At 45.4% G+C, this 13,018-nt stretch overlaps 1 protein-coding gene across 4 annotated transcripts in view; it reads right to left on the minus strand.

The window, feature by feature from the left end:
• Positions 1 to 1,209: 1,209 nt before the first annotated feature.
• LOC133136467 (5'-AMP-activated protein kinase subunit gamma-2-like) overlaps positions 1,210 to 13,018 on the minus strand; it is a 67,694-nt gene continuing 55,885 nt past the window's right edge. For 3 of the 4 annotated variants that reach the window (XM_061253975.1, XM_061253976.1, XM_061253977.1), the window contains 9 exons: positions 8,895 to 8,953; positions 7,942 to 7,987; positions 7,556 to 7,610; positions 6,486 to 6,612; positions 5,684 to 5,849; positions 5,558 to 5,595; positions 5,185 to 5,331; positions 4,367 to 4,460; positions 1,210 to 2,849 (listed from right to left, as the gene is read on the minus strand). In XM_061253975.1, the coding sequence (XP_061109959.1) occupies positions 2,818 to 2,849; positions 4,367 to 4,460; positions 5,185 to 5,331; positions 5,558 to 5,595; positions 5,684 to 5,849; positions 6,486 to 6,612; positions 7,556 to 7,610; positions 7,942 to 7,987; positions 8,895 to 8,953 (764 nt within the window). In that variant the 3' untranslated portion in view covers positions 1,210 to 2,817. Of the gene's footprint in view, positions 2,850 to 4,289; positions 4,461 to 5,184; positions 5,332 to 5,557; positions 5,596 to 5,683; positions 5,850 to 6,485; positions 6,613 to 7,555; positions 7,611 to 7,941; positions 7,988 to 8,894; positions 8,954 to 13,018 lie in introns of all 4 variants that reach the window. The other variant, XR_009709533.1, reaches the window with a different exon arrangement.

Raw genomic sequence — 13,018 nt, forward strand, 5'->3', positions numbered from 1 at the left:
TGCTCAGAAAACATGCTTTGTATGCTGGAATCACAGTAGGCGTATGATCTCGACGAGTCATCACAAGCTGTGCTTCTCTGCTTAATGTAATGCATATGCATTTATGGGTGGATCAAGCAAATAAAGGGTAATAAATACATATATTATGTATTCCGTTGAATTAACTGAAGTTCACACAATTAACAAAGGTCGATTTGTGCGCAAAATTTAACCTCCTCTAAAAAACAGGCATAAACCGAGATGCGAGAAGAGACATAGGCCCCGAATCTTGAAATAACCTTTGCAACAAAAAGCACACAATTTCAACTCCAAGAACTCAAACAGGTAATTAATATGAAATAATGCAGCCAAGCAATAATAAAAAACCAGAGTTGTGGGAAATTACTGACATAACGTAATACGAGTCAAGGGTTGGTGAATCAAGCATTTCTTACCGTTTACATTCATCATCTGACAACTGTCCAGTAGAAATAATCTATATTTTGTCTATACTAAGTGCATATGGCAACATTAATATGTAATGAATGTCGGTGAAGAAATGGATAAGAGCAAGTGCTAAGTAGATCTGAATAAGTGTATGGAACACATGGAATATACTGTACAATGTCACGTTAAAAGTTATTGTGGCTGATGCATTAATAATGGGCAGGGACATGCTTGAACACAGCGTTCCAATATGCCCCGGCTGTGGTGGTGGTACTCCTGCATGGCTCACAGTCTGTTTGCACGTGAAGTGCCAAAACTAGACTGCTTTATAGCCCACAAGACAGTGATGTAAACGACGTATATTTGGAGTGGCATTCACACATCACCAGTTAATCGACAAACACTTCGGTGAAAACACATTATTTTCAGGGTGCTAAACACAGATCTGTTAATGGCCCCTACGCCACATGCAGTGAAGATATTCAATGCACTAAACGTGTGTTTTAACTGTGCTGTTTAAGATCTTTCGCTTTCCCAAAATGCGGTTTGTAGGCAGTCCTATTCGCTGATTACATAATAGGCTACTTAGTAGGCACCACTTCAGTGCACTTATGCTTGAGTGCCCACCATGTCACCATAAGTTTGAGGGTTTCTGTTTCCATCTGGGGTTCAAAAGGTATATAACACAAGTTACTATAGGCAATAAGGGGGAGAAGAAACCAACCAAAGTTCTTTGCCCTGCTCTTCCACCATGTCTATAGAAAAGCACATTTACCACAGAGGTAAAAGATTCAGTAGCACTGTTTATTTCATTCCTCAAATCAGCAAATTAAAAAAACAGCATGTATTGTCACTATAGTGTAGTCTGCATGCTATTAACGCACACTTAATGTCGGATAAAACGTTCCCGTCTCTGAAAACCAGATAAACAATACATACCACAAATTAAATTATATTTTTTTAAAATTACATCAGCAGTCATACAAACAGCATGATTTCTTTACATTACAATCTGCAGAAAAATAAACCTTTCTCTGGCACTTGAAGTCTCAGTATGAAGCTCACTTCTTATATACAGTACGATACGCAGAGAACTAGAGTCAGGCATGCAGAACCCATGGAGGACTGTGTGGCTGTTTGGAAAGCGCCACGCCTCGGTCTCGCTCTCTCTCTTTCTCTCTCTCTTTCTCGCTCTCTTTCTCGCTCTCTTTCTCGCTCTCTCTCTCGCTCTCTCTCTCTCTCTCGCCCTCTCCCTCTCTCTCCCTCTCTCGCCCTCTCTCGCCCTCTCTCTCGCCCTCTCTCTCTCGCTCGCCCTCTCTCTCTCGCTCGCCCTCTCTCTCTCGCTCGCCCTCTCTCTCTCTCGCTCGCCCTCTCTCTCTCTCGCTCGCCCTCTCTCTCTCTCGCTCGCCCTCTCTCTCTCTCTCGCCCTCTCTCTCGCTCGCCCTCTCTCCCTCTCTCTTTCTTTCTCTCACCCTCTCTCGCCCTCTCTTTCTCTCGCCCTCTCCCTCGCTCTCTCTCTCCCTCGCTCTCACTCTCTCACCTTTTTGCATTGTTATGAACATAAACAGTAGCGCTCTATCACTTTCATGCACGAGGTGGGAGCTCCTGCTTTCCACTGCACTCAATTCAGCCCCCTCCAAAAAATATATATTTTAGAAATTTCTATCAAAAAATAAAGCTTTAAACAATCTTTCTTCACAGCAGGTTTCAAGACACAACTTGGACTCCTTTTCGAAAAAAATAAAAATGTATTTTGAAACAATATTTTGAAATAATTTTGCTTCATGACAGCAGGCATTGTTCTGCCATTATTGTGGTGTTTGAAGATTTGCGTGTGTTAAAGATTTAGTGTGAGTAAACAGACCCACCTTCACGTTACCAGCACATGCATGGTACTAATGACACAAGGCGGTCAAGAGAGACGGATTTGCAAAGGTTTGTGGGGGTTTGGTGCATGGCCGATGAGTATATTACTACCACCTTGAGCCTTTTTGGGGAAAAAAATAAAAATACAAAAAGGTGCATGAGGAGCCTTTAAAGGAAGATGAATAAGCTTGAGCGTCCAGTCGTTTGCATGTAAGAACACACACTGAATTATAAATAATGATAAAAAAACAAAAAAACAAAGGCCCGGTCCACATCCGTTTGTGTTCAGAGTCCGATCAAGTCCAGGAAGTGACATCACTAACTCAGAGGGGTGTGGCCATGATAACTGCCTCCCTCCGACAGTGAAAGGAAAAGCACTCAGCCCCGCCCCCTCCCCTTTTCCCCCACTGGCCAGTAGTCAGTGGCCCCCATCTCTTCATCTCCCGGAGTGGATTTGGGATAGGGGCCCAGTGGGGTACCAGTGCAGCCCAGCTCACTGTCCTCCTGAAAGCCCCTTCAGCTGAGTCACTCTGCCTCGCTGTCCTTAGTGCTGGAGCCTGCGGGGAGAAGAGATGCCCCCGTCAGAGGAAAACACTTCCACACCCAGCCAAAACCTTATTCACCTATTGTTATGACACGTTACCATAAAGTAAAATAAATTTGTTTGCGCAAGCATTCATCTGTCCCCATGAGATTCTCTCCATTGTTTTCTCATCGGTTATTGAAAATATACGCCATACTTCCTAAGACAATAAATATCTATGAGGCAAATTTGAAAGGAGATTTCAGATCAAAATCTTCTTGTAAATGACGTAAGATGTTTGTTTTCTTCCCCCCCCGGTGCAGGGATATGGAATTCTTTTGATGTCTGTGTCTGTGCAATCTCACGGATTGCGGAAAGCTGGAGTAACTCCCAGGACAGCTTCCAGCATCCCGTCAGCCGAGCTCCCGTGAGGCTTCCAGAACGACACGTGCTCCTCACCGTACGCATCACAGCGGGGAGCCGACACACAACCACACAGCACCCGGACAAAAGGCGGCCCACCAAACACATGCGCTGTCTTTTAAGTCAGAAACCATACAGTCTGACAAGCTTTCAGCACAAGATGCTGTTGTTTGAGCAAAAGTGTCAGCGTAGTCAAGCTCACTCCACTCCTCAAGCATCTTAACCAATACTGACGGGGGCTGAAGGGCACGCCCACTAAACTTGATTGGAGTGACAGACTAAGATGCTGAGGAGCTGCCACAGACATTGCCATTACTGACCAGATATTCAACCCTGTAAGCTTATCACTGAAAATACTGCAGTTGCCATTGCTGATGCTACAAGAATTACAGCACTGACACCGAGGCAGAAACCGCAAAATCTCCTGTTCCCAAATGGTGCATTCTAGATGTTAAAACGCAGGGTAAGATCACAAAGAGCTAAGAGTCACAGAGCTGGATATCAGTATTTAGAGCATATTTGGCCCTGCTCTGCCCCAAAATCCCAGGTTGGGGGGAGAGAAATGGCTGGAATGAAGTTTGTGTGGCTCCCGTGGGGTAAAGCAGGCTGAGGAGATTTAACAGTGTGGGGAGCAGAGGTAGGAGGGCCGGCCCAGGGCACTCAATACTGCAGCTCCAGACCCACAGCTGAAGCTTTTATGGCCGTTTATGCAGGGAGGACTAATAAACGGTACACAAACAAGCGTCTGAGTCACAGAACAGAGGGAGGTACAGCCAATAAGACTCCAGGACCAACCACCATCCAATCACATCTGAGCGAGTTTTCAATATTGAAGGCTGCCTTGACAAACAAACACCCACTGAATTAATCAAATGGGTAGCCAGAGTGACAGTGATACGAAATGAATAACTGAAATCCGAGCCTTATCGCTACAGCTAGCCGCTAGGACACAGTGCTCAGCCCACTGCTGTTTTTAGAGCGGAGCGGTTAGTATCAACCAGGCGACGACACGCTGTTCAGGCAGCAGACACAGGCCTCAACGCTGCCCTACCTGCGGACCTGGGGGGAGGTCAGAGGTCATGGTGCCCAGGGAAGGGGGGTGGGGTTAGGAATGTTGCGCGTCTATACCTGCCGGGCTGAGGACCAGCGCCTGCAGGATGTCCGACAGAGAGATGATCCCCTCGATGCTGCCACTCCCATCCACCACCACCAGCCTGTGGACCTGCGGGGGGAGGGAGAGAGAGGGGGAGAGAGAGGAGAGAGGGGGGAGAGAGAGGAGAGAGGGGGGAGAGAGGGGGGAGAGAGAGGAGAGAGGGGGGAGAGAGAGAGGAGGGGGAGGGAAAGAGAGATTAGCCTGCTGTTCATTGCACATCCAAAAAATGCTTCCACTTTTACCAGTAAAACTGAATTTTCTTGTGACAAATACGTATCAGACAATTTTCTTAAGTTCCCCAATAAACTACAATTTTTCTTTTTTAAAGAGAACAGTGCCCTATAGAAAAACACAAAAATAAACATTTATATCGCCATTACGCTGCACACACATTTTTCAAGGGTTGTTCAACAAAACATTTCAGTTTTCAAGCAAAAATGAGACGTGGGTTGCAAGTTGACCTTCTTGGTGAAATGAAATGAAACGGAGCTTGTGACAGAAACACTACATTACATTAATGGCATTTGGCAGATGCTTTCATCCAGAGCGACGTACACTTGATTAAACTAAGCAGGAGACAACCCTCCCGTGGATCAATGCAGGGTTAAGGGCCTTGCTCCAGGGCCCAATGGCTGTGCAGATCTTATTTTGGCTACACCGGGATTAGAACCACCGACCCTGCGGGTCCCAGTCATGTACCTTAACCGCTACGCTACAGGCCGTCCTCATGAAGACGCTGCACCCGGGGCGGGTCAGAACAGAAGAGCTTCAGTTTGGTGAGCGCTGGACTCACCTCTGCCTTCACGATCCTGTCCACGATGGTCTCCAGAGTCTCCAGCCTGTTGCACTTCATCACCCCCTCGAAGTACTGCGAGCGGTGCCTCAGGGCCTGCGTTACGGTGATGTCCAGGTTGTTGTACGTTTTCTCTGCCGCCAGGTTCTGCTCACGATAAACAGGCTCTTTTTAACAGCTGCCCAACCCCTGCTATTAAGCGCTATTAAACGCTATTAAACTTTAACACAAACTATCAGGAATTATCAGCAGGGGCGCTAAGTGCCACTACTAGACTCTCGGCGGCGTTTTGACCATACAAAGTGAAATAAATGAACAAATGTATTTAAGAGCTTCAGTTAAAATATAACAGTTGGAATTTAAGAGTACTTACTATGACATCAAATTTGGAATAAATGTCAACAACCTTCCCTGAAAGATGAAATGAGAAGATAATTAGGAGGCAAGCTTTTGAAAGAGCTGTGGGTTTATGGGATTGAAGCGGATTTAAAGAGCGCACCGGACTCATCCACGACGGGCAGTGCAGACACCCTCCTCTCCACGAACATGTTGAGGGCTTTGATGATGGGCGTGTTGGGGTGGATGAAGGCGATGTCGCTGTAGGTCCCGATCCCTAGCTCCGTCAGGGTGTGCTTCATGAAGGCTGGCTTTGGCATCTCGCACACCTGGAGAAACAAGCGCACACATGCTGAGAAACAACACAAATATGTGCACATATACGCGCGCATACACACGCACATGCACACGCACACACAGACACACACAGAATGGGAGAGACCGACAGACACAACACACACACGCACACACACACAAAATGGGAAAGACAGACCAACACAAAACACAAACACACATACACACGCAAGCTTCAATATCACAGCTGTCACCATTACATTTTATGTAGTTTCACCCTGCACTAAGCGTCTTCTTATTCCCAGTGACACTGGCAATGCCATGAGCAGATCTCTACACACTACAGTTTTATTCAATTACATTCATTTAACATTCATTGGTAAATAACAAAAATCTACATGTAAACTTTATTTGTATTGTGTTTTTTTCCGGAGGCACTGAAAAACAGAGGCTTAAAAGGTCATTATGAAAAATATACCTGTGGAAATACCAATGTGTCTCAACAGGGGGCAGCATAGTATAAGGATGGATACCTACACCACACAGGTCTAATGTCAGAATTTACTTCCCTCCTATCTGACTATATGGGATTAACCTTCCCAAGACACTCAGCCATGCCTCAGGCTCCAAGTGAACACGAGGCCCAGGCTGTCGATAAAGTTTTCACTCACGAAGAGCTGGAGGAACTTCAGGATCCTCTTGTGCGTGAGGATATACAGTGCGTTTCCTGTGACCGGGTCAATGACGGGCAGCCGGTGAATTCTGTTCTTGATCAGCGAGTACACCGCGTCGAAAACACTGCAACGTGAGACAAAGCCAAGTCAATAACAGCCTCAGTGTGAGAATCACAATGCTCAGTCTGTGTTTACTGGGCCTCTTCTGCTGGCATGAGTGCGTTCTTTCCAACCTGACAGCATAAATATTTACAGAGAACTACGGGCTATAAATGGCTGAATAGAGGCTATGAATATCCATGATGAGCCACAAGGTGTAATCACACACGATGCTGAAATGGACCCCAGAAACACTGAGCCTGGCTTCCGGAATAATCTACACAATAATAACCATCCACTGTGGGGTAATTAAGCCCTACGCAGAAGAAAACAGATGGTCTATGCGCGGAACAAATCACTGGCATTTCACGCAGTTATTCAAGGAGGAGTGCCGAGTCTAACACACCAAAATACACACACACACACACACACACACACACACACACACACACACACACACACACACTTATACATATGTAGAGAGACGCACACACAGACACTTATACATATGTACAGAGACGCACGCAGACACGGAAACATAAACCTGCACACGCACAGCTGCAATGCACGCACACATTTAAATGCAGACACATGGTCAATTAAGACCTTAGGCCTGGATTTTGCAGGTACTGACAGGAATGTTGTGTGTTTAAGTACTACCGCTCTACCCTGCTTCATCTCCACAGAACGTGATTCCAGAACACCCAAATGTGCCAAACAGCACTAATACATATAAACAGTAACTGAACAAGGAGATGGGACAGTGGGTTTAATGAGCTGAAGGTGAAAACAGAAACTCAAGAACACTGAAGAGAAAAAGCCAACTGTTTTCCAGCACTAGTGTAAGTAATAGTAGTAGCAGTAACAGCAGTAACCGCAGCAGTAGCAGCAGCACCATTGAAAGCTGTGCCGCATACTGTGGTGCATTTAAGCGCACAGTTCAACAAAAACTAAATAAACAGTCTTACCTTGCATCAGGTGATATATTTACTAATGGCTTAAATGTTTCTTGAAGATAGAGCTCTACATAGGAGGAAAAAAAAAAAAAAACCCTATCAGGTTTCATATAACCTAACATCACAGATATGTGAGGTATATTACAAATGCACAAAATGCATATTTAAATGAGCTATTAAACAACACATAAAAGATCTAAACTAATGTAGTACACTGCATAATATTACCACAAATCATGTAATGCCCCATTGCTCAGGAAACCCCTTCACAGGAGTTTGCCATAGTCCACTGACAAAAACTCCCCATTATTTTTTAATGCGCAATAATAAATATCATTAAATGAGAGTTGGAAGGCTGTTGCTGCCATAGTGACGATAAATAACAATATAAATCATACCTCTCCACGTCTCAATCTTATGTTCTTCCAACTCGTATATTTGCACCTTAAAAAAAACAAGTAAACAGTAGATTCAGCAAACTGGAAATGTCTCTGCATTGCTGCTTAAAAGAACCAAGAAAGCAGCAAAATATATTCTCATGTTTGACCACGTTTTGACAATATAATTTATGAAATAGATGTGGCTTTCACTGTATCCCTCAATGAGGCTTCCTTTGTTTCAAACATCCAAAATTAATTAGCAGAAAATAATTCATATTTCGGTGTTGATACGAGAACACACAGAGTCCTCCCATGACAGGCTAGGTGAAGAAAATGTCAGGTGTGTGCTCAGTGACAGATATATGGCAGAGATATCACACAGTACAGCACACATGAGGATTATCCAATAAAGCACACTGCAACCTTCCGGTACGTTCCATTCAGCTTGCTTGCACATTTATGGGAATATGGTGCCATCACTGTGCAGTGGTTTTAGAGTGCACACGTTAATTTTATCTGGCGCCCTCTTGTAAATGTACTCTGTTGAGCACTGATATAGCTAGTGTGAAAGTACACATGTTGTAATATGCTGTACAGGAGTAACCCAAGGAGTTCCCCCACCACTCACACATCTCAATAGAGTAGATAATATAAAAATATTGAATATAGAAAATATTGTTTTATTCTTTGCTTGGCAAGTGAAATCGTCTTACCCCTTTGACAAATCTTGAAATGATCAAAACTGTCACCTCAATCTTTTTGTCTTAGCAAAAAAGCAATAGAAGTAAGATGTTAAGCCTGAATATAAGACCTAAATACTAAGATTTACTTAGAAATATGCCTCTCACAAAAAGTGCTTTAAATAATACTTTCAGTTTTATTTTTTTCTCTTTTTTGCCCTAAGAACAGATATATATATATATATACACGACTTTATTGAGACAGTATTTGAACATAAAATATTCACATACCAGAGGCGATTTGTAGTATCTTTGCAGGATGATGATGAAGTCTGTGATTGTTAACATTCCTGCAGGCACAAAATCAAGTTGATAAGCAATTACATGTGCCATTTTGGGAAAAACAATAGAGCAAGATTACAACGCAATTTGCTGTACAATGCGACACCAGAAACCGCAGAAGTGTTGTCTGCAGTCTCTCAAATGTTCTTTTCATAACAGTAGAACAAAGATAAGCACACGCGAAAAAAATAAACACAAATTTAGAAATGAAAAAAATTGAGAATGCAAGATTAAAATTCCTAAAGGCTTTCTCAGTCATAGTGTACGAGACCACAGACAATTATCATTGTAGACTATTGAGCAACTGCACACCACATTTGGAGCAAACCTTTTTCCCGTATGCTACACAATGAAACGGTAAAGCACATTGACATTCACATCATCATTGTACACATTGTACAATGCTCACAGCCCACCCTGACTGTACACAATGCGTTATTGTGAAGTGATCTTCTGTCAGTGACATGATGATAGCAGAAATGCAAAGAGAGGACCATACATATACTTGAGCTCAATGTATGCATTGAATTGTGTGTGTGTGTGTGTGTGTGTGTGTGTCCACATTAGCTCAACTCAAAATCTTCATACTTTCCAGGACAGCAAAATATATTGATGTGAATGAGTGGCTTCAAAGGCTACAATAATGGCCCTTGTAAAATGCACAATGAACCCTCACACTAATGCCTCCAGCAGCCGTAGGTTTGCGATGGCTAAATGAAGAACAGCGCTCCGAACTCTATGAATAAGTTAAAACCCGGCCTAAATGGGCCTTACTTCTCAAAAGCGCTACCCAGCTGTGGGTCTATTTTTGGAGCCCGCTCCGCGGCTGAACTCATGAGATAGCGCTTTCTTCAGCCGTGAGCCTGCATCCTCTCTCTTATCTGAGCGGTGAGGAAATTGACGAGCTTGGCTCGCAGAGCCCCACCTCCACCCCTGCAGTGCGCTGTGTGGGATTATTTACAGCACTTTCATCCATTTTCCTCTTTCTTCCTGTTCTGTGAACTTTCCGTCCCTCCATCAAGCCAGCACGGGAAGAGCGTTTGCTTCACTTCGCCCGACTGGCATTTAGCCGACGCTCTTCTCCAGACTGTAAAGACCGGGGATCGATGCGTCGTAATCCCCCAGAGGGGTAAGGCGTGGCCCCAGGAGAAACCGCGTCTGTCGCCAGGACGCTCCGGAGAGCTGGAGGGTAAGGACGTGGTGATGAGGGACGAGAGAGGAACAGAGGTGTATTTAAGGCCAAGTGCCATGTGGAATTGAAATGGGATGAATCGGGGGAGGGTGTGGGTTGGGTGGAAGAGAGCTCAGAAGGGCAGGGGTAATCCAATATGGCATCATTCCACAGGGCTTTGCATAACCGCTCAACAACCATAGAACTGACGGGGAAACAGGGCGTAACGGAACGATTGGGTCTTTCTCTGGATTTTACTCAGGGTTTACTATCAAACCACTAGGGGGCAGCAGACAGTTCCACAACTACCCATGCAGGGTGAGCTGGGCTTCACAGCACCTGAGTCACACACATATCCTGTCACCTGCACTTCTGGCAGTATAATCCCCACGGTCCTCAGTGGGCCAATCGGAATAAAGGTGTGTGGTCAAGGCCAAGGCTCAGCCTATCACAGGTAGTTTGTTGCTGAAATAGTCTGAGGCTTTGGACAGGGACACACATCACATCAGGCTGGTGCGCACCCCACCTGGGAACTGAACCCACAACCTTCTGCGTGAAACACAAAACCTTTACACTAGCCCTGCCTCTATAGAGGCATGTTTCACCTCCATAACCAGCCATTAAAACACACACGTCCATGCCACACATTCTCTTTCATACGGTACTGTTGTTCTGACCCCCCCACATGCATTTCTTTCAGAGAAATAAATGATAAAATAATAATCTTCCCTAGCATAGATACGAAGGCTGTCACTGAATGAGGAACTCTGAACTGCCCCCCTTCCCTTGTCTGTCTGGAACAGACGTGTGTTGTGACTGACCGAACCAGACAACCTAAATACAGAACGTGATCAGCGCTCGTTTAAAGATTTTTCCCTCAGATAAATGTGCAGCGTGTCCCCTTCGCCGGAGCGATTACTCAGAGGCTAACGGCCCCGCGCGCAGGGGCCCAACTTTACGGCGGGCAGGAGATGAGACTGCAGGATTTGGGTCGTAAACACGGGCCCCGTGGGACGCCCTGACAGACCGTCCGGGGCCTGAGGCACGCGTAAAAAGGTCAGCGCTGATGAGTGATGTGGCCCCTGTTCTCAGACCTGCTCCAGCAGAGAGGACCTTGCCCATCATGACCGAATCAATAACATCCGAATTAATGTGGCGCGCTTTACAGCCAAATTGCAGTGAGGATCATCGTAAAAAAAAAAAAAGTAATTTAAAAATGTATAGCTATATACGTATATAACTACGAAGCACATTTTATGCGGCGCATTTTAAAAAGGCGAGATTAAAAGCGCGGTGAACTCTGTCTTCGACAGTTCCTGGATGATTCATCCTCAGCTGCAGTCGTAACCTCCTGTTTAACACGGTCTTCGCTCCGAGAGCAGATGGAAGCCACAGCACACGCTCAGAATGAACGAAGCAGAGCCCAGTAACAAGGCCGATTACGAGGAAGGCTCCTGGCAACAAAAATCTACATTCAAACGACGCGTCAGAGACGCATCTCGACTTTATCAGCTCCTGAACGGTGTGCAAGACTTGGGGGAGAATTTCAAAAATGTGAGTTTAAGTGGAAGTTAAGTGGAAGTTAAAGTATGTCGGCACCAGTTCCTGTCAGAGGAGAACATGCCCAGAGGGGTACCCTCAGGGTGTAAAACAGCCTGTTTGTACAGATACGGTGCCGCTCTTTACACAAGCTCTGTTCAGACCTGACCACACTGTTAACAACAGTGCTCTAACCCGAGAATACGCACGCACAAATGTCAACCAATCAAAAGACGCGGGCGAGGCACCTGCTCAGACAGCGAATGACAGTGGTTTCTCCCGCAGTGCTGTTTTCTGAGCACGTGTGTAATTAATAACCTTGCAGGGAATTGGCTAGAACTGAAAAGTAAGGCATCCAAAAAATTTATAAAGATAGAGGTATGGGACACCCCAACACCAAACAAATACTAAAGCAGTCTAGTCCGCTTACTAATTGATAACTGGATTGGTAGCAATAACTCTTTCCAGTACATATTCATCTATGCAATATACATGCATAAACATACTTAATCGATCTAGTCAGCTTCCTGTTTTGTTTTCTTCCCCTTAAGAGTTGCTCGGTAGCAATCAATATCTCTCCCCATGCGGACTACATACCAGCCAATGGAATAACACAATTAACTTCCATCCAAATGTACAGATAGCTGCTGCCACTGCAGCAGGCTGGGAGCGGGGTTTTTCCACAGACAGACGCACACAATTACATCTGGCCATGGCCACAGGGAATCCTCCATTTTGTCCACTCACGTCCGCAAACCCGCATTAATAACCAGGCCAACGAGGAAGGCTTATTCACCCGTGAAACGCTTTCACGTGCCGTTAGGAAGCACGCAATTTCAGAGCTGCAGCGTCCCGTTTCAGATGCTGTCGGCCCCCGAAACGTGCGCTGCATTTTTTAATCTTTCGGCCAAACATTCAGGACAGTTCCTCCACGCTGGCCCATCGCACACAAAGCCTGACGCGCCTAGGTGATCACTGAAGTGGAAGGATGAATGGGGATTCATGTTCATAATCCCTGTTTTTCTTTCATTTATGTAAGTGGACAGCAGTATGTCTCCCATAGTGGGCACCAGACGTCCTCCGCCCTTCCTGCGCCTAGCACACGTCCGTATTAGAATGCAGACTGGAGCAGAAGGTGGAACGCACGCTAAACCCGCTGAAGATTCATTAGGAGAGCCAAGCACCGGAAGCACACGCGGGCCTGTTTAATTACCTGGGCCACAGCGCTGACAGATAGGGTTTTATTTATGCGCCTCTGTCATAAAGTGCTGGTGTAGGCTGAGACCTTATCAGCCCACTGCGCTCTCATCACACTGACAGGGAGGGCCCGCTCAATACCGCCGGCTATTTTTTCACACCTTCA

The sequence above is a fragment of the Conger conger genome, chromosome 9 (assembly GCF_963514075.1).
Source record: "Conger conger chromosome 9, fConCon1.1, whole genome shotgun sequence".
Lineage (NCBI taxonomy): Eukaryota > Metazoa > Chordata > Actinopteri > Anguilliformes > Congridae > Conger > Conger conger.